This window comes from Oncorhynchus keta, unplaced genomic scaffold, assembly GCF_023373465.1.
Source record: "Oncorhynchus keta strain PuntledgeMale-10-30-2019 unplaced genomic scaffold, Oket_V2 Un_scaffold_14044_pilon_pilon, whole genome shotgun sequence".
NCBI classification, from domain to species: Eukaryota; Metazoa; Chordata; class Actinopteri; order Salmoniformes; family Salmonidae; genus Oncorhynchus; species Oncorhynchus keta.
In genome coordinates this window covers 729,164-752,138 of record NW_026290781.1, presented here as the reverse complement: position 1 = coordinate 752,138, position 22,975 = coordinate 729,164, and the positions used below count along the sequence as shown (strand labels likewise).

The following is a 22,975-nucleotide window of genomic DNA, read 5'->3' as shown; positions in this document are numbered from 1 at the left end:
GGTAAATATAAATCATAAAGGTACATACCTAATATTTCATCATTTACATTAATATTTAATATATTTACACAAATATACATGGAGCTCCATATGTTCGGTCTTTTATACATTTACATTACATTTACATTTACATTTAAGTCATTTAGCAGACGCTCTTATCCAGAGCGACTTACAAATTGGTGCATACACCTTATGACAACCAGTGGAACAGCCACTTGCATCTAAATCTTGTTGGGGGGAGAAGGATTACTTACCCTTACTTACCCTATCCTAGGTATTCCTTGAAGAGGTGGGGTTTCAGGTGTCTCCAAATGTCCAAATCGGCTCTAACAATGTTTATATATTATATACAGCTGGAGCTGTGATCCTGGAGAGACCTGTTTATATATGATGTTTATGTATTATATACAGCTGGAGCTGTGATCCTGGAGAGACCTGTTTATATATGATGTTTATATATTATATACAGCTGGAGCTGTGATCCTGGAGAGACCTGTTTATATATGATGTTTATATATTATATACAGCTGGAGCTGTGATCCTGGAGAGACCTGTTTATATTTAATATACAGCTGGAGACCTGTTTATATATGATGTTTATATATTATATACAGCTGGAGCTGTGATCCTGGAGAGCCCTGCCCTTCCTGTGACTGAGGGAGATTCTGTGACTCTGCGCTGTAGATATAAGAGAACTCCCTCTGACCTCACAGCTGATTTCTACAAAGATGGATCCCTCATCAGGACTGAGACTACAGGAGAGATGACCATCCCTGCAGTATCCAAGTCAGATGAAGGACTCTACAAGTGTACCAACTCTGAAGGAGAATCACCAGAGAGCAGGCTGACTGTGACAGGTGAGAATATGAGAAACCTTGACATTCAGATTATCTGGTTCTTCTTTACACTGTTAAGAGGTGCTGAAACCTGCATTATAAACTGGGTGGTTCTTCTTTACACTGTTAAGAGGTGCTGAAACCTGCATTATAAACTGGGTGGTTCTTCTTTACACTGTTAAGAGGTGCTGAAACCTGCATTATAAACTGGGTGGTTCTTCTTTACACTGTTAAGAGGTGCTGAAACCTGCATTATAAACTGGGTGGTTCTTCTTTACACTGTTAAGAGGTGCTGAAACCTGCATTATAAACTGGGTGGTTCTTCTTTACACTGTTAAGAGGTGCTGAAACTGAATAAACCTTCTTTACACTGTTAAGAGGTGCATTATAAACTGGGTGGTTCTTCTTTACACTGTTAAGAGGTGCTGAAACCTGCATTATAAACTGGGTGGTTCCAGTGCTGAAAGCTGATTGGCTGGAAGCCGTGGTATATCACAAGCATGACAGGTGTAGACCTCACAGTGAAATGCTGACTGACCAGCCCTTAACCAACTGGTGAAGACCTCACAGTGAAATTCTGACTGACCAGCTCTTAACCAACAGGTGTAGACCTCACCGTGAAATGCTGACTGACCAGCCCTTAACCAACAGGTGTCGACCTCACAGTGAAATGCTGACTGACCAGCCCTTAACCAACAGGTGTAGACCTCACAGTGAAATGCTGACTGGCCAGCCCTTAACCAACAGGTGTAGACCTCACAGTGAAATGCTGACTGACCAGCCCTTAACCAACAGGTGTTGACCTCACAGTGAAATGCTGACTGACCAGCCCTTAACCAACAGGTGACCAAATGCCCCAGCCCTTAACCAACAGGTGTAGACCTCACAGTGAAATGCTGACTGACCAGCCCTTAACCAACAGGTGTAGACCTCACAGTGAAATGCTGACTGACCAGCCCTTAACCAACAGGTGTAGACCTCACAGTGAAATGCTGACTGACCAGCCCTTAACCAACAGGTGTAGACCTCACAGTGAAATGCTGACTGACCAGCCCTTAACCAACAGGTGTAGACCTCACAGTGAAATGCTGACTGACCAGCCCTTAACCAACAGGTGTAGACCTCACCTCACAGCCCTTAACCAACAGGTGAAATGCTGACTGACCAGCCCTTAACCAACAGGTGTAGACCTCACAGTGAAATGCTGACTGACCAGCCCTTAACCAACAGGTGTAGACCTCACAGTGAAATGCTGACTGACCAGCCCTTAACCAGCAGGTGTAGACCTCACAGTGAAATGCTGACTGACCAGCCCTTAACCAACAGGTGTAGACCTCACAGTGAAATGCTGACTGACCAGCCCTTAACCAACAGGTGTAGACCTCACAGTGAAATGCTGACTGACCAGCCCTTAACCAACAGGTGTAGACCTCACAGTGAAATGCTGACTGACCAGCCCTTAACCAACAGGTGTAGACCTCACAGTGAAATGCTGACTGACCAGCCCTTAACCAACAGGTGTAGACCTCACAGTGAAATGCTGACTGACCAGCCCTTAACCAACAGGTGTAGACCTCACAGTGAAATGCTGACTGACCAGCCCTTAACCAACAGGTGTAGACCTCACAGTGAAATGCTGACTGACCAGCCCTTAACCAACAGGTGTAGACCTCACAGTGAAATGCTGACTGACCAGCCCTTAACCAACAGGTGTAGACCTCACAGTGAAATGCTGACTGACCAGCCCTTAACCAACAGGTGTAGACCTCACAGTGAAATGCTGACTGACCAGCCCTTAACCAACAGGTGTTGACCTCACAGTGAAATGCTGACTGACCAGCCCTTAACCAACAGGTGTAGACCTCACAGTGAAATGCTGACTGACCAGCCCTTAACCAACAGGTGTAGACCTCACAGTGAAATGCTGACTGACCAGCCCTTAACCAACAGGTGTAGACCTCACAGTGAAATGCTGACTGACCAGCCCTTAACCAACAGGTGTAGACCTCACAGTGAAATGCTGACTGACCAGCCCTTAACCAACAGGTGTAGACCTCACAGTGAAATGCTGACTGACCAGCCCTTAACCAACAGGTGTAGACCTCACAGTGAAATGCTGACTGACCAGCCCTTAACCAACAGGTGTAGACCTCACAGTGAAATGCTGACTGACCAGCCCTTAACCAACAGGTGTAGACCTCACAGTGAAATGCTGACTGACCAGCCCTTAACCAACAGGTGTAGACCTCACAGTGAAATGCTGACTGACCAGCCCTTAACCAACAGGTGTAGACCTCACAGTGAAATGCTGACTGACAAGCCCTTAACCAGCAGGTGTAGACCTCACAGTGAAATGCTGACTGACCAGCCCTTAACCAACAGGTGTAGACCTCACAGTGAAATGCTGACTGACCAGCCCTTAACCAACAGGTGTAGACCTCACAGTGAAATGCTGACTGACCAGCCCTTAACCAACAATGCATTTAAATAAATTACTAAAAATAAAAAAAAAAAAATAAGAAAATAATAAAAATAATAAGAAATAAAATAAACAATTAAAGAGCAACAGTAAAATAACAATAATATATATATATATATATATGCCATTTAGCAGACGCTTTTATCCAAAGCGACTTACAGTCATGTGTGCATACATTCTACGTATGGGTGGTCCCGGGAATCGAACCCACTAACCTGGCGTTACAAGCGCCATGCTCTACCAACTGAGCTACAGAAGGACCAATAACAGGACTATATACAGGTTATTACGGTACAAAGTCCATGTGGAGGCTATATACAGGGTATTACGGTACAGAGTCAATGTGGAGGATATATACAGGGTATTACGGTACAGAGTCAATGTGGAGGCTATATACAGGGGGTACCGGTACAGAGTCAATGTGGAGGCTGTATACAGGGTATTACGGTACAGAGTCAATGTGGAGGCTATATACAGGTTATTACGGTACAGAGTCAATGTGGAGGCTATATACACGGGGTACCGGTACAGAGTCAATGTGGAGGCTATATACAGGGTATTACGGTACAGAGTCAATGTGGAGGCTATATACAGGTTATTACGGTACAGAGTCAATGTGGAGACTATATACAGGGTGTTACGGTACAGAGTCAATGTGGAGGCTATATACAGGGTATTATGGTACAGAGTCAATGTGGAGGCTATATACAGGGTATTACGGTACAGAGTCAATGTGGAGGCTATATACAGGGTATTATGGTACAGAGTCAATGTGGAGGCTATATACAGGGTATTACGGTACAGAGTCAATGTGGAGGCTATATACAGGGTATTATGGTACAGAGTCAATGTGGAGGCTATATACAGGGTATTACGGTACAGAGTCAATGTGGAGGCTATATACAGGGTATTATGGTACAGAGTCAATGAGGCTATATACAGGGGGTACCGGTACAGAGTCAATGTGGAGGCTATATACAGGTTATTACGGTACAGAGTCAATGTGGAGACTATATACAGGTTATTACGGTACAGAGTCAATGTGGAGGCTATATACAGGTTATTACGGTACAGAGTCAATGTGGAGGCTATATACAGGTTATTACGGTACAGAGTCCATGTGGAGGCTATATACAGGTTATTACGGTACAGAGTCAATGTGGAGGCTATATACAGGTTATTACGGTACAGAGTCAATGTGGAGGCTATATACAGGTTATTACGGTACAGAGTCAATGTGGAGGCTATATACAGGTTATTACGGTACAGAGTCAATGTGGAGGCTATATACAGGTTATTACGGTACAGAGTCAATGTGGAGGCTATATACAGGTTATTACGGTACAGAGTCAATCTGGAGGCTATATACAGGTTATTACGGTACATAGTCAATGTGGAGGCTATATACAGGTTATTACAGTACAGAGTCAATCTGGAGGCTATATACAGGGGATACTGGTACAGAGTCAATGTGGAGGCTATATACAGGTTATTACGGTACAGAGTCAATGTGGAGGCTATATACAGGTTTTTACGGTACAGAGTCAATGTGGAGGCTATATACAGGTTATTACGGTACAGAGTCAATGTGGAGGCTATATACAGGGTATTTCGGTACAGAGTCAATGTGGAGGCTATATACAGGGTATTACGGTACAGAGTCAATGTGGAGGCTATATACAGGGTATTACGGTACAGAGTCAACGTGGAGGCTATATACAGGGTATTACGGTACAGAGTCAATGTGGAGGCTATACACAGGGGTACCGGTACAAAGTCAATGTGGAGGCTATACACAGGGGGTACCGGTACAGAGACAAGAAGGAGGCTATATACAGGTTATTACGGTACAAAGTCAATGTGGAGGCTATATACAGGGGTACCGGTACAGAGTCAATGTGGAGGCTATATACATGGGGTTCTGGTACAGAGTCAATGTGGATGCTATATACACGGGGTACCGGTACAGAGTCAATGTGGATGCTATATACAGGGGGTACCGGTACAGAGTCAACGTGGATGCTATAGACAGGGGGTACCGGTACAGAGTCAATGTGGAGGCTATATACAGGGTATTATGGTACAGAGTCAATGTGGAGGCTATATACAGGGTATTACGGTACAGAGTCAATGTGGAGGCTATATACAGGGTATTACGGTACAGAGTCAATGTGGAGGCTCTATACAGGGGGTACCGGTACAAAGTCAATGTGGAGGCTATACACAGGGGGTACCGGTACAGAGTCAATAAGGAGGCTATATACAGGTTATTACGGTACAAAGTCAATGTGGAGGCTATATACAGTGGGTACCGGTACAAAGTCAATGTGGAGGCTATATACAGTGGGTACCGGTACAGAGTCAATGTGGAGGCTATATACACGAGGTACCGGTACAAAGTCAATGTGGAGGCTATACACAGGGGGTACAGGTACAGAGTCAATAAGGAGGCTATATACAGGTTATTACGGTACAAAGTCAATGTGGAGGCTATATACAGGGGTACCGGTACAGAGTCAATGTGGAGGCTATATACAGGGTATTACTGTACAGAGTCAATGTGGAGGCTATATACAGTGAGTACCAGTACAGAGTCAATGTGGAGGCTATATACAGGGGTACCGGTACAGAGTCAATGTGGAGGCTATATACAGGGCTACCGGTACAGAGTCAATGTGGAGGCTATATACAGGGGGTACCGGTACAAAGTCAATGTGGAGGCTATATACAGGGGTACCGGTACAGAGTCAATGTGGAGGCTATATACAGGGTATTACGGTACAGAGTCAATGTGGAGGCTATATACAGGTTATTATGGTACAGAGTCAATGTGGAGGCTATATACAGGTTATTATGGTACAGAGTCAATGTGGAGGCTATATACAGGGGTACTGGTGCAGAGTCAATGTGGAGGATATATACAGGGGTACCGGTACAGACTAAATGTGAAGGCTATATACAGGTTAATATGGTACAGAGTCAATGTGGAGGCTATGTATAGGGGTACCGGTACAGAGTCAATATGGAGTCTATATACAAGGGGTACCGGTACAGAGTCAAGGTGGAGGCTATATACAGGGGTACCGGTACAGACTAAATGTGAAGGCTATATACAGGGTATTACGCTACAGAGTCAATGTGGAGGCTATACACAGGGGTACCGGTACAGAGTCAATGTGGAGGCTATATACAGGGTATTACGGTACAGAGTCTATGTGGAGGCTATATACAGTGGGTACCAGTACAGAGTCAATGTGGAGGCTATACACAGGGGGTACCGGTACAGATTCAATGTGGAGGCTATATACAGGGTATTACGGTACAGAGTCAATGTGGAGGCTATATACAGGGGGTACCGGTACAGAGTCAATGTGGAGGCTATATACAGGGGGTACCGGTACAGAGTCAATGTGGAGGCTATATACAGGGGGTACCGGTACAGAGTCAATGTGGAGGCTATATACAGGTTATTATGGTACAGAGTCAATGTGGAGGCTATATACACGGGGTACCGGTACAGAGTCAATGTGGAGGCTATATACAGGGGTACCGGTACAGAGTCAATGTGGAGGCTATATACAGGTTATTACGGTACAAAGTCAATGTGGAGGCTATATACAGGGGGTACCGGTACAGAGTCAATGTGGAGGCTATATACAGGGTATTACGGTACAGAGTCAATGTGGAGGCTATATACAGTGGGTACCGGTACAGAGTCAACGTGGAGGCTATATACAGGGGGTACCGGTACAAAGTCTATGTGGAGGCTATATACAGGGGTACTGGTGCAGAGTCAATGTGGAGGCTATATACAGGGGGTACCGGTACAGACTAAATGTGAAGGCTATATACAGGGTATTATGGTACAGAGTCAATGTGGAGGCTATATACAGGTTAATATGGTACAGAGTCAATGTGGAGGCTATATACAGGGGTACTGGTACAGAGTCAATGTGGAGGCTATGTACATGGGGTACCGGTACAGAGTCAATGTGGAGGCTATATACAGGGGGTACCGGTACAGAGTCAATGTGGAGGCTATATACAGGGGGTACCGGTACAGAGTCAATGTGGAGGCTATATACAGGGTATTACGGTACAGAGTCAATGTGGAGGCTCTATACAGGGGGTACCGGTACAAAGTCAATGTGGAGGCTATACACAGGGGTACCGGTACAGAGTCAATAAGGAGGCTATATACAGGGTATTACGGTACAGAGTCAATGTGGAGGCTATATACAGGGGTACCGGTACAGAGTCAATGTGGAGGCTATATACAGGGTATTACGGTACAGAGTCAATGTGGAGGCTATATACAGTGGGTACCGGTACAGAGTCAATGTGGAGGCTATATACAGGGGTACCGGTACAGAGTCTATGTGGAGGCTATATACAGGGGTACTGGTGCAGAGTCAATGTGGAGGCTATATACAGGGGGTACCGGTACAGACTAAATGTGAAGGCTATATACAGGTTAATATGGTACAGAGTCAATGTGGAGGCTATGTACATGGGGTACCGGTACAGAGTCAATATGGAGGCTATATACAGGGGTACCGGTACAGAGTCAAAGTGCATGGGCACCGGTTAGTTGAGGTAATATGTACATGTAGGTAGAGTTATTAAAGTGACTATGCATAGATAATAACAGAGACTAGCAGCAGCGTAGAAGATGTGTGGGGGTGCAATGCAAATAGTCTGGGTAGCCATTTTATTAGATGTTCAGGAGTCTTATGGCTTGAGGGTAGAAGATGTTTTTAAGCCTCTTGGACCTAGTCTTGGCATTCCGGTACCACTTGCGGTAGCAGAGAGAATGCTCTATGCCTAGGGTGGCTGGAGTCTTTGATTATTTTTAGGGCCTTCCTCTAACACCGCCTGGTACAGAGGTCCTGGATGGCAGGAAGCTTGGCCCTGGGCCGTACCCACTACCCTCTGTAGTGCCTTACGGTCAGATGCAGAGCAGTTTCCGTACCAAGCAGTGATGCTCTCGATGGTGAAGCTGTAGAACCTGTTTAGGATCTGAGGATCCATGCCAAATCTTTTCAGTCACCTGAGTGGGAATAGATTTTGTCGTGCCCTCTTCATGACTGTCTTGGTGTGTTTGGACCATGTTATTTTGTTTGTTATGTTGACACTTGAAGCTCTCGACCTGCTCCACTACATCCCTTTCGATGAGAATGGGGCGTGCTCGGTTCTCGTTTTCCTGTTGTCCACAATCATCTCCTTTGTCTTGATCACATTGAGGGATAGGTTGTTGTCCTGGCACCACATGGCCAGGTCTCTGACCTCCTCCCTATAGGATGTCTTGTCGTTGTTGGTGATCAGGCCTACCACTGTTGTGTCATCGGCAAACGTAATGTTGGTGTTGGATTCGTGCCTGGCCGTGCGGTCATGAGTGAACAGTGAGTACCCCTGAGAGGCTCCAGTGTTGAGGATCAGCGTGGAAGATGTGTTGTTACCTACCCTTACCACCTGGGGGCTGCCCATCAGGAAGTCCAGGATCCATTTGCAGAGGGAGGTGTTTTGTCCCAGGGTCCATAGCTTATTGATGAGCTTTGAGCGCACTATGATGTTGAACGCGGAGCTGTAGTCAATGAATAGCATTCTCGCATAGGTGTTCCTTTTGTCCAGGTGGGAAATGGCAGTGTGGAGTGCAATAGAGATTGCATCATCTGTTGATCTGTTTGGGTGGTATGCAAATTGGAGTGGGTCTAGAGTTTCTGGGATAATGGTGTTGGTGTGAACCACCAGCCTTTCAAAGCACTCCATGGCCACAGGGACGATGGTGGTCTGCTTAAAACATGTTTGTTTAACAGACTCATTCAGGGACAGGTTGAAAATATAATTGAAGACACTTGCCAGTTGGCCAGCATATGCTCGGAGTACACACCCTGGTAATCCGTCGTCCCTGCCCTGCGGCCTGGTGAATGTTAACCTGTTAAAAGGTATTAAACACATCGTCTACGAAGAGTGTGATCACACAGTCATCCGGAACAGCTGGTGCTCTCGTGTTTCAGTGCTATTTGCCTTGAAGCGAGCATCACTGGGCAGCTTTCGGCTGTGCTTCCCTTTGTAGTCTGTAATGGTTATCAAGCCCTGCCACATCCTACGAGCGTAGGAGATGGTGTAGTACAGATTCGATCTTAGTCCTGCATTGATGCTTTGCCTGTTTGATGGTTTGTTGGAGGGCATAGCGGGATTTCTTATACGATTCTAGGTTAGAGTCTCGATCCTTGAAAGCGGCAGCTCTAGCCTTTAGCTCAGTGCGGATGTTGACTGTAATCTATGGCTACTGGTTGGGTTATGTACGTACGGTCACTGTGGGGGCGACGTCATTGATGCACTTATTGATGAAGCCAATGACTGATGTGGTGTATCCTCAATGCCATCGGAGGAATCCCGGGAACATATTCCAGTCTGTGATAGCAAAACAGTCCTGTGGCTTAGCATCTGCTTCATCTAACCACTTTTTTATTGACAGTGTCACTGGTGCTTCCTGCTTGAATTTTTGCTTGTAAGCAGGAGTCAGGAGGATATAATTATGGTCAGATTTGCCAAATGGAGGGCGAGGGAGAGCTTTGTACACGTCTCTGTGTGTGGAGTAAAGGTTGTCTAGAGTTTTTCCCTCTGGTTGCACATTGAACATGCTGATAGAAATTTGGTAAAACAGATTTAAGTTTCCCTGCAATTAAAGTCCCCGGCCACTAGGAGTGCCGCCTCTAGCATATTCTTTGCTCATGGCGTAATACAAGTCATTGAGTGCGGTCTTCCTGCCAGCATTGGTCTGCGCTGGTATGTAGACAGCTACGAAAAATACAGATGCAAACTCTCTAGGTAAATAGTGTGGTCTACAGCTTATCATGAGATACTCTACCTCAGGCGAGCAAAACCTCAAGACTTCCTTAGATATCGTACACCAGCTGTTGTTTACAAATATACATAGTCTGACTCCTCCCCCATTGTCTTACCCTGCTGTTCTATCCTGCTGATACAGCATATAACCATCCCGCTGTATGTTGGTAATGTCGTCGTTCAGCTACGACTCCGTGAAGCATAAGATATTACAGTTTTAATGTCCCGTTTGTAGTTTCATCTTCCTCGTAGGTCGGCAATTTTATTTTCCAATGAATGCATGTTAGCTAGTAGAACGGAAGGCACTGGGGGTTTATTCAATCTTAGTCCTGTATTGATGCTTTATCTGTTTGATGGTGTTTAATTTTATTCAATCTTCCTCCAACTGCAGTTACAACTCCCATTCCATCTCCAGCAGTCCCAGTGTTGTCCATCTCTCTGCCCATCACCATCTCCAGTGTTGTCCATGTCTCTACCCATCACCATCTCCAGTGTTGTCCATGTCTCTGCCAGCACCATCTCCAGTGTTGTCCATGTCTCTACCCAGCACCATCTCCAGTGTTGTCCATGTCTCTACCCATCACCATCTCCAGTGTTGTCCATGTCTCTACCCAGCACCATCTCCAGTGTTGTCCATGTCTCTCTCATCACCATCTCCAGTGTTGTCCATGTCTCTACCCAGCACCATCTCCAGTGTTGTCCATGTCTCCCCCATCACCATCTCCAGTGTTGTCCATGTCTCTCTCATCACCATCTCCAGTGTTGTCCATGTCTCTACCCAGCACCATCTCCAGTGTTGTCCATGTCTCCCCCATCACCATCTCCAGTGTTGTCCATGTCTCTACCCAGCACCATCTCCAGTGTTGTCCATGTCTCTCTCCAGCACCATCTCCAGTGTTGTCCATGTCTCTACCCAGCACCATCTCCAGTGTTGTCCATGTCTCTCTGCAGCACCATCTCCAGTGTTGTCCATGTCTCCCCCATCACCATCTCCAGTGTTGTCCATGTCTCTACCCAGCACCATCTCCAGTGTTGTCCATGTCTCCCCCCATCACCATCTCCAGTGTTGTCCATGTCTCTACCCAGCACCATCTCCAGTGTTGTCCATGTCTCTACCCAGCACCATCTCCAGTGTTGTCCATGTCTCTACCCATCACCATCTCCAGTGTTGTCCATGTCTCTCTCATCACCATCTCCAGTGTTGTCCATGTCTCTACCCATCACCATCTCCAGTGTTGTCCATGTCTCTACCCATCACCATCTCCAGTGTTGTCCATGTCTCTCCCAGCACCATCTCCAGTGTTGTCCATGTCTCTACCCAGCACCATCTCCAGTGTTGTCCATGTCTCTACCCAGCACCATCTCCAGTGTTGTCCATGTCTCTCCCCATCACCATCTCCAGTGTTGTCCATGTCTCTCTGCAGCACCATCTCCAGTGTTGTCCATCTCTCTACCCAGCACCATCTCCAGTGTTGTCCATGTCTCTCTCCATCACCATCTCCAGTGTTGTCCATGTCTCTACCCAGCACCATCTCCAGTGTTGTCCATGTCTCTCTCCATCACCATCTCCAGTGTTGTCCATGTCTCTACCCAGCACCATCTCCAGTGTTGTCCATGTCTCCCCCATCACCATCTCCAGTGTTGTCCATGTCTCTACCCAGCACCATCTCCAGTGTTGTCCATGTCTCTACCCATCACCATCCCAGTGTTGTCCATGTCTCTACCCATCACCATCTCCAGTGTTGTCCATGTCTCTACCCATCACCATCCCAGTGTTGTCCATGTCTCTACCCATCACCATCTCCAGTGTTGTCCATGTCTCTACCCAGCACCATCTCCAGTGTTGTCCATGTCTCTACCCATCACCATCTCCAGTGTTGTCCATGTCTCTACCCAGCACCATCTCCAGTGTTGTCCATGTCTCTACCCAGCACCATCTCCAGTGTTGTCCATGTCTCTACCCATCACCATCTCCAGTGTTGTCCATGTCTCTACCCAGCACCATCTCCAGTGTTGTCCATGTCTCTCTCCAGCACCATCTCCAGTGTTGTCCATGTCTCTCTCCAGCACCATCTCCAGTGTTGTCCATGTCTCTCTGCAGCACCATCTCCAGTGTTGTCCATGTCTCCCCCATCACCATCTCCAGTGTTGTCCATGTCTCTACCCATCACCATCTCCAGTGTTGTCCATCTCTCTACCCATCACCATCTCCAGTGTTGTCCATGTCTCTACCCAGCACCATCTCCAGTGTTGTCCATGTCTCTACCCAGCACCATCTCCAGTGTTGTCCATGTCTCTACCCATCACCATCTCCAGTGTTGTCCATGTCTCTCTCATCACCATCTCCAGTGTTGTCCATGTCTCTACCCATCACCATCTCCAGTGTTGTCCATGTCTCTACCCATCACCATCTCCAGTGTTGTCCATGTCTCTCCCATCACCATCTCCAGTGTTGTCCATGTCTCTACCCATCACCATCTCCAGTGTTGTCCATGTCTCTCCCCATCACCATCTCCAGTGTTGTCCATGTCTCTACCCAGCACCATCTCCAGTGTTGTCCATGTCTCTCTGCAGCACCATCTCCAGTGTTGTCCATGTCTCTACCCATCACCATCTCCAGTGTTGTCCATGTCTCTCCCCAGCACCATCTCCAGTGTTGTCCATGTCTCTACCCAGCACCATCTCCAGTGTTGTCCATGTCTCTACCCATCACCATCTCCAGTGTTGTCCATGTCTCTACCCAGCACCATCTCCAGTGTTGTCCATGTCTCCCCATCACCATCTCCAGTGTTGTCCATGTCTCTACCCAGCACCATCTCCAGTGTTGTCCATGTCTCTACCCATCACCATCCCAGTGTTGTCCATGTCTCTACCCATCACCATCTCCAGTGTTGTCCATGTCTCTACCCATCACCATCCCAGTGTTGTCCATGTCTCTACCCATCACCATCTCCAGTGTTGTCCATGTCTCTACCCAGCACCATCTCCAGTGTTGTCCATGTCTCTACCCATCACCATCTCCAGTGTTGTCCATGTCTCTACCCAGCACCATCTCCAGTGTTGTCCATGTCTCTACCCATCACCATCTCCAGTGTTGTCCATGTCTCTACCCATCACCATCTCCAGTGTTGTCCATGTCTCTACCCAGCACCATCTCCAGTGTTGTCCATGTCTCTACCCAGCACCATCTCCAGTGTTGTCCATGTCTCTACCCAGCACCATCTCCAGTGTTGTCCATGTCTCTACCCATCACCATCTCCAGTGTTGTCCATGTCTCTACCCAGCACCATCTCCAGTGTTGTCCATGTCTCTACCCATCACCATCCCAGTGTTGTCCATGTCTCTACCCATCACCATCTCCAGTGTTGTCCATGTCTCTACCCATCACCATCCCAGTGTTGTCCATGTCTCTACCCATCACCATCTCCAGTGTTGTCCATGTCTCTACCCAGCACCATCTCCAGTGTTGTCCATGTCTCTACCCATCACCATCTCCAGTGTTGTCCATGTCTCTACCCAGCACCATCTCCAGTGTTGTCCATCTCTCTACCCATCACCATCTCCAGTGTTGTCCATGTCTCCCCCAGCACCATCTCCAGTGTTGTCCATGTCTCCCCAGCACCATCTCCAGTGTTGTCCATGTCTCTACCCATCACCATCTCCAGTGTTGTCCATGTCTCTACCCATCACCATCTCCAGTGTTGTCCATGTCTCTACCCAGCACCATCTCCAGTGTTGTCCATGTCTCCCCCCAGCACCATCTCCAGTGTTGTCCATGTCTCTACCCATCACCATCTCCAGTGTTGTCCATGTCTCTACCCAGCACCATCTCCAGTGTTGTCCATGTCTCTACCCATCACCATCTCCAGTGTTGTCCATGTCTCTACCCAGCACCATCTCCAGTGTTGTCCATGTCTCTACCCATCACCATCTCCAGTGTTGTCCATGTCTCTACCCAGCACCATCTCCAGTGTTGTCCATGTCTCTACCCAGCACCATCTCCAGTGTTGTCCATGTCTCTACCCATCACCATCTCCAGTGTTGTCCATGTCTCTACCCATCACCATCTCCAGTGTTGTCCATGTCTCTACCCATCACCATCTCCAGTGTTGTCCATGTCTCTACCCAGCACCATCTCCAGTGTTGTCCATGTCTCTACCCATCACCATCTCCAGTGTTGTCCATGTCTCTACCCAGCACCATCTCCAGTGTTGTCCATGTCTCTCCCATCACCATCTCCAGTGTTGTCCATGTCTCTCTACCAGCACCATCTCCAGTGTTGTCCATGTCTCCCCCAGCACCATCTCCAGTGTTGTCCATGTCTCCCCCCAGCACCATCTCCAGTGTTGTCCATGTCTCTCTCATCACCATCTCCAGTGTTGTCCATGTCTCCCCCCATCACCATCTCCAGTGTTGTCCATGTCTCTCTCATCACCATCTCCAGTGTTGTCCATGTCTCTACCCAGCACCATCTCCAGTGTTGTCCATGTCTCCCCCATCACCATCTCCAGTGTTGTCCATGTCTCTACCCAGCACCATCTCCAGTGTTGTCCATGTCTCTCTCATCACCATCTCCAGTGTTGTCCATGTCTCTACCCAGCACCATCTCCAGTGTTGTCCATGTCTCTACCCAGGCTGCTGTTTAGTCTACTGGTGGGGTCTCCCTACCGGTTGGTGACCATCATACTGCTGGTGGGGTCTCTCTATCTGTAAATAATTATATAATAATAATATATTGCTCATAATACAGATCTCATTCTTTCTCCAGCTGCAGGTCAATTACCCATTCCATCTCCAGCAGTCCCAGTGTTGTCCATTTCTCTACCCAGGCTGCTGTGTAGTCTACTGGTGGGGTCTCCCTACCTGCTGGTGACCATCATACTGCTGGTGAAAGGCTGTAGGAGCAGGGCTCAAGGTGAGAACCTGAGTTCATACAGGATCACCTCATTCCAACAGAATACTCCAGCCCTCCACTAATATTGGCACCGTTGTTAAATATGAGCAACATTTTTATTTTAATCATCTTGGTCTTTAATTAAAAACATTCACAAAAATCCCAAATATAATTGAAGTGAAATGATTGAAAAAAAATGTTTTATCCGGAACATTATTATTATTGTTATTATTATATTGTATTATTATTATTAAACATAAATTCTTATGAGTGAAATTCCTACAGGATGCAGGAGGCAGATGTTTGGAGTCTCTGATATTTATTAAAAAATACAAATCAAATCAAATGTATTTATAAAGCCCTTCTTACATCAGCTGATATATCAAAGTGCTGTACAGAAACCCAACCTAAAAACCCCAAACAGCAAGTAATGCAGGTGTCGAAGTACGGTGGCTCGGAAAAATTCCCTAGAAAGGCCAAAACCTAGGAAGAAACCTAGAGAGGAACCAGGCTATGAGGGGTGGCCAGTCCTCTTCTGGCTGTGCCGGGTTGAGATTATAGCAGAACATGGCCAAGATGTTCAAATGTTCATAAATGACCAGCATCAAAAAATAGTAATCACAGTGAACAGCCGCAGGCAGAACAGTTGAAACTGGAGCAGCAGCACGGCCAGGTGGACTGGGGACAACAAGGAGTCATCATGCCAGGTAGTCCTGAGGCATGGTCCTAGGGATTAGAGAATTAGAGAGAGCATACTTAAATTCACACAGGACACCGGATAAGACAGGAGAAATACTCCTGATATAACAGACTGACCCTAGCCTCCCGACACATAAACTACTGCTGCATAAATACTGGAGGCTGAGACAGGAGGGGTCAGGAGACACTGTGGCCCCATCCGATGATACCCCTGGGCAGGGCCAAACAGGCAGGGGTAGGTCGGAGACAGGCAGAAGTCTGCAAACCAGGTCAGAATCCGAAAGGTACAGGGCGGCAGGCAGGCTGAATGGTATGGCAAGTGGGCTCAGTGTCAGGGCAGGCAGATTAGGTCGGAACCAGGAGGACTAGAAAACAGGGACTAAAAGACAGGAGTATGGAACAACACGCTGCTAGGCTTGTCGAGACAAGACGAATTGGCAACAAGCAGACAGAAAACACCGGTATAAATACATAGGGGATAATGGGGTGCCGGCGATGACAACCGGGTCCTCTCCTCTGGGCCATAACCCGGTATTGGTTGACTGCGCCGAGGTCGAACACTCAGGAGGCCGGTGAGCTTGGAGGAATGAGCCGAATCCAGGACCGGAACCAAATCTGAACAAACATCCAGTTAAACCACCCACCAGACAACTGTAGCAGCAAGACATGAGGTGAGGAGGATGGTCACAGAGCAGATCTATACAGACGAGAGAGAGTGTCAAGCTTCATATTCTTGGAACCTGGGCAGTAGGAGATGGTAAAGTTGAATCTGATGAATAACAGAGCCCAACGGGCTCATCATTGACCAGGACCTGGAACACTGAGGGAGCGTTGGAGTCCAAACGGAATGTCCAGGTACTCATAGTGTCCGTTAGCTGTGTTGAAGGCTGTCTTCCACTTGTCTCCTTCGCGTATCCGAACTAGGCATTCCAAAGGTCCAACTTGGAAAACTTGGTTGGAGAGGATTGCAACCCGAGGAGAGGAGTGGTAAAGGGTAACAATTCTTAAATGTTATTGAGGTCCCGATAGTCATGGATGCAGGGTCTAGTCCTTCTTTTCCACAAAGAAGAAGCCTGTGCCATCAGTTAAGGCAGGAGGACGAATGCTCCCAGCAGCCAGAGAGTCCTCAATGTACTTCTCCTTGGTCTCAGGGCCAGACAGGGAATATAGCCGCCCACTAGGCAGTGTGGTACCCAGGAGGAGGGCAATCGTAGGGACGATGCAGAGGAAGGGAGGTGGTGCAAGCCTAGCTGAAAACCTCCAGGAGGTCCTGGTATTCCACGGGAGAAAAACAAGGCTTTACCAGAGGAGGACGTTCCGGAGCAGGCTGTGCCGCCTTAACAATCATGTCTATATTGAGAGGAGAGGGGAGGATGGTCCCAGTGGACAAAAAAATCTCCAAGGATCACAGCTGGAGAATCAGAAAGTCTCCAAAACCACAATCAGATGCCACCTATTTATTTAACAAGGCAGGTCAGTTAAGAACCAATTCTTACTTTCAATGACAGCCTAGGAACTTCCTTGTTCAGGGGCAGAACAACAGATTTATTTTTACCTTTTCAGCTTTGGGATTAAATCTTGCAACCTTTTGGTTACCAGTCCACCGCTGTAACCACTAGGCTACCCCTATATAACCAGAAGTTGTTTGCCATATGTTATTGTAACTTTCAATTGGACCGGGTTCTATGGTCTGATGAGACCAAAATAGAGCTTTTTCGAAAAACAAATACCAGAGGTGGGTTTGGTCAGAAAGAAAAGCACCTCATCCCCACTGGGAAGTTTGGTGGTGGATTTTGATGTTGTGGGACTGTTTTACTTCAGACGCCTAACAGACGCCTAACAGACGCCTATCAGACGCCTAACAGACGCCTAACAGACGCCTAACAGACGCCTAACAGACGCCTAACAGACGCCTAACAGACGCCTAACAAGGCCCTCATCCCCAACATTCACAGGAGAAAGAGACAGTGATATCAAGGACAAAGAGCCTTGTAAGGATCCAATGGCGAGAGTGTAATCTACATTTTATTGATTATTTATTATTACCATAGGTCCTAGCCAATAATCAATAAATAATATAAATAGATGATCACGTATATCCTACCAACAGGACATTAAAAAACTGTAATATCTTAGGTTTCACTGAGTCTGAATAAATGAATAACATACAGCTGCAGGGTTTTACACTTTTTCGGCAGAATAGAACAGCAGACTCTGGTAAGACAAGGGGTGAAGGTCTATGTATATTTGTAAACAACAGCTGGTGCACCATATCTAAGGTCTCGAGGTTATGCTCGCCTGAGGTAGAGTATCACATGATAAGCTGTAGACCATACTGTTTACACAGAGAGTTTTCATCTATATTTTCGTTGCTGTCTATATACCACCACAAACCGATGCTGGCACTAAGACTGCACTCAATGAGCTGTATAAGCAAACAGGAAAACGCTCAACCTAATGGCCAGAGACTTTAATGCAGGGAAACTCAAATCCGTTTTACCGTTCTACCAGAGGGAAAGACTCCTTTATTCCACACACGGAGAAGCGTATAAAGCTCTCTCTCAGATTGGAAAATCTGACCATAATTCTATCCTCCTAATTCCTGCTTACAAGCTAAATGTAAAGCAGGAAGCACCAGTGACTCGGTCATTAAGAAAGTGGTCAGATGAAGCAGATGCAGAGGACTGCGAGCACAGACTGGAACATGTTCCGTGAGTCTTCCGATGGCATTGAGGAGTACACCACATCAGTCACTGGCTTCATCAATAAATGCATCGATGACATCATACCCACAGTGACAGTACGTACATAACCCAACTGGATACTGGACATCCTGACAGGCCGCCCCCAGGTGGTAAGGGTAGGTAGCAACACATCCGCCACGCTGATCCTCAACATTGGGCCCCTCAGGGGCGTGTGCTCTGTCCCCTCCTGTAGTCCCTGTTCACTCATGACTGCATGGCCAGGCATGACTCCAACACCATCATCAAGTTTGCCAAATACACTGATTGAACCATGTTGTAAAGTGTTGATAACTGTATCTCTGATTGAACCATGTTGTAAAGTATTGATAACTGTAGCTCTGATTGAACCATGTTGTAAAGTGTTGATAACTGTATCTCTGATTGAACCATGTTGTAAAGTATTGATAACTGTATCTCTGATTGAACCATGTTATAAAGTGTTGATAACTATCTCTGATTGAACCATGTTGTAAAGTGTTGATAACTGTATCTCTGATTGAACCATGTTGTAAAGTGTTGATAACTGTATCTCTGATTGAACCATGTTATAAAGTGTTGATAACTGTATCTCTGATTGAACCATGTTGTAAAGTGTTGATAACTGTATCTCTGATTGATCCATGTTATAAAGTGTTGATAACTGTATCTCTGATTGAACCATGTTGTAAAGTGTTGATAACTGTATCTCTGATTGAACCATGTTGTAAAGTGTTGATAACTGTAGATCTGATTGAACCATGTTGTAAAGTGTTGATAACTGTATCTCTGATTGATCCATGTTGTAAAGTGTTGATAACTGTATCTCTGATTGAACCATGTTGTAAAGTGTTGATAACTGTATCTCTGATTGAACCATGTTTAAAGTGTTGATAACTGTATCTCTGATTGAACCATGTTGTAAAGTGTTGATAACTGTAGCTCTGATTGAACCATGTTGTAAAGTGTTGATAACTGTATCTCTGATTGAACCATGTTTAAAGTGTTGATAACTGTATCTCTGATTGAACCATGTTATAAAGTGTTGATAACTGTAGATCTGATTGAACCATGTTGTAAAGTGTTGATAACTGTAGCTCTGATTGAACCATGTTTAAAGTGTTGATAACTGTATCTCTGATTGAACCATGTTATAAAGTGTTGATAACTGTAGCTCTGATTGAACCATGTTGTAAAGTGTTGATAACTGTAGCTCTGATTGAACCATGTTGTAAAGTGTTGATAACTGTATCTCTGATTGAACCATGTTGTAAAGTGTTGATAACTGTATCTCTGATTGAACCATGTTGTAAAGTGTTGATAACTGTATCTCTGATTGAACCATGTTGTAAAGTGTTGATAACTGTAGCTCCGATTGAACCATGTTGTAAAGTGTTGATAACTGTATCTCTGATTGAACCATGTTGTAAAGTGTTGATAACTGTATCTCTGATTGAACCATGTTGTAAAGTGTTGATAACTGTATCTCTGATTGAACCATGTTGTAAAGTGTTGATAACTGTATCTCTGATTGAACCATGTTGTAAAGTGTTGATAACTGTATCTCTGATTGAACCATGTTGTAAAGTGTTGATAACTGTATCTCTGATTGAACCATGTTGTAAAGTGTTGATAACTGTATCTCTGATTGAACCATGTTGTAAAGTGTTGATAACTGTATCTCTGATTGAACCATGTTGTAAAGTGTTGATAACTGTAGCTCTGATTGAACCATGTTGTAAAGTGTTGATAACTGTATCTCTGATTGAACCATGTTGATAACTGTATCTCTGATTGAACCATGTTGTAAAGTGTTGATAACTGTATCTCTGATTGAACCATGTTGTAAAGTGTTGATAACTGTATCTCTGATTGAACCATGTTGTAAAGTGTTGATAACTGTAGCTCTGATTGAACCATGTTGTAAAGTGTTGATAACTGTATCTCTGATTGAACCATGTTGTAAAGTGTTGATAACTGTATCTCTGATTGAACCATGTTGTAAAGTGTTGATAACTGTAGCTCTGATTGAACCATGTCATAAAGTGTTGATAACTGTATCTCTGATTGAACCATGTTGTAAAGTGTTGATAACTGTATCTCTGATTGAACCATGTTATAAAGTATTGATAACTGTATCTCTGATTGAACCATGTTGTAAAGTGTTGATAACTGTATCTCTGATTGAACCATGTTATAAAGTGTTGATAACTGTATCTCTGATTGAACCAGGTTGTAAAGTGTTGATAACTGTATCTCTGATTGAACCATGTTATAAAGTGTTGATAACTGTATCTCTGATTGAACCAGGTTGTAAAGTGTTGATAACTGTATCTCTGATTGAACCATGTTATAAAGTGTTGATAACTGTATCTCTGATTGAACCATGTTGTAAAGTGTTGATAACTGTATCTCTGATTGAACCATGTTGTAAAGTGTTGATAACTGTAGCTCTGATTGAACCATGTCATAAAGTGTTGATAACTGTATCTCTGATTGAACCATGTCATAAAGTGTTGATAACTGTATCTCTGATTGAACCATGTTGTAAAGTGTTGATAACTGTATCTCTGATTGAACCATGTTGTAAAGTGTTGATAACTGTATCTCTGATTGAACCATGTTGTAAAGTGTTGATAACTGTATCTCTGATTGAACCATGTTGTAAAGTGTTGATAACTGTAGCTCTGATTGAACCATGTTGTAAAGTGTTGATAACTGTATCTCTGATTGAACCATGTTGTAAAGTGTTGATAACTGTAGCTCTGATTGAACCATGTTGTAAAGTGTTGATAACTGTATCTCTGATTGAACCATGTTGTAAAGTGTTGATAACTGTATCTCTGATTGAACCATGTTGTAAAGTGTTGATAACTGTATCTCTGATTGAACCATGTTGTAAAGTGTTGATAACTGTATCTCTGATTGAACCATGTTTAAAGTGTTGATAACTGTATCTCTGATTGAACCATGTTGTAAAGTGTTGATAACTGTATCTCTGATTGAACCATGTTGTAAAGTGTTGATAACTGTATCTCTGATTGAACCATGTTGTAAAGTGTTGATAACTGTATCTCTGATTGAACCATGTTATAAAGTGTTGATAACTGTATCTCTGATTGAACCAGGTTGTAAAGTGTTGATAACTGTATCTCTGATTGAACCATGTTATAAAGTGTTGATAACTGTATCTCTGATTGAACCATGTTGTAAAGTGTTGATAACTGTATCTCTGATTGAACCATGTTGTAAAGTGTTGATAACTGTAGCTCTGATTGAACCATGTCATAAAGTGTTGATAACTGTATCTCTGATTGAACCATGTCATAAAGTGTTGATAACTGTATCTCTGATTGAACCATGTTGTAAAGTGTTGATAACTGTATCTCTGATTGAACCATGTTGTAAAGTGTTGATAACTGTATCTCTGATTGAACCATGTTTAAAGTGTTGATAACTGTATCTCTGATTGAACCATGTTGTAAAGTGTTGATAACTGTATCTCTGATTGAACCATGTTGTAAAGTGTTGATAACTGTAGCTCTGATTGAACCATGTTGTAAAGTGTTGATAACTGTAGCTCTGATTGAACCATGTTGTAAAGTGTTGATAACTGTATCTCTGATTGAACCATGTTGTAAAGTGTTGATAACTGTATCTCTGATTGAACCATGTTGTAAAGTGTTGATAACTGTAGCTCTGATTGAACCATGTTGTAAAGTGTTGATAACTGTAGCTCTGATTGAACCATGTTGTAAAGTGTTGATAACTGTATCTCTGATTGAACCATGTTGTAAAGTGTTGATAACTGTAGCTCTGATTGAACCATGTTGTAAAGTGTTGATAACTGTAGCTCTGATTGAACCATGTTGTAAAGTGTTGATAACTGTATCTCTGATTGAACCATGTTGTAAAGTGTTGATAACTGTAGCTCTGATTGAACCATGTTGTAAAGTGTTGATAACTGTATCTCTGATTGATCCATGTTATAAAGTGTTGATAACTGTATCTCTGATTGAACCATGTTGTAAAGTGTTGATAACTGTAGATCTGATTGAACCATGTTGTAAAGTGTTGATAACTGTATCTCTGATTGAACCATGTTGTAAAGTGTTGATAACTGTATCTCTGATTGAACCATGTTGTAAAGTGTTGATAACTGTAGCTCTGATTGAACCATGTTGTAAAGTGTTGATAACTGTATCTCTGATTGATCCATGTTGTAAAGTGTTGATAACTGTATCTCTGATTGAACCATGTTGTAAAGTGTTGATAACTGTATCTCTGATTGAACCATGTTATAAAGTATTGATAACTGTATCTCTGATTGAACCATGTTGTAAAGTGTTGATAACTGTATCTCTGATTGAACCATGTTATAAAGTGTTGATAACTGTATCTCTGATTGAACCAGGTTGTAAAGTGTTGATAACTGTATCTCTGATTGAACCATGTTATAAAGTGTTGATAACTGTATCTCTGATTGAACCAGGTT

At 44.5% G+C, this 22,975-nt stretch overlaps 2 protein-coding genes across 2 annotated transcripts in view; both read left to right on the top strand.

Moving 5' to 3' along the window:
- The window catches only part of LOC127927424 (uncharacterized), a 185,547-nt gene that overhangs the window by 149,747 nt on the left and 12,825 nt on the right, over positions 1-22,975 (top strand). The window lies entirely within an intron of this gene.
- Positions 1-22,975, top strand: part of LOC127927421 (low affinity immunoglobulin gamma Fc region receptor II-like) — a 118,065-nt gene that overhangs the window by 91,785 nt on the left and 3,305 nt on the right. Inside the window, exons 6-7 of the mRNA XM_052513790.1 lie at positions 615-857; positions 14,936-15,082. Coding sequence (XP_052369750.1) covers positions 615-857; positions 14,936-15,082 — 390 coding nt within the window. The remainder of the gene's footprint in view (positions 1-614; positions 858-14,935; positions 15,083-22,975) is intronic.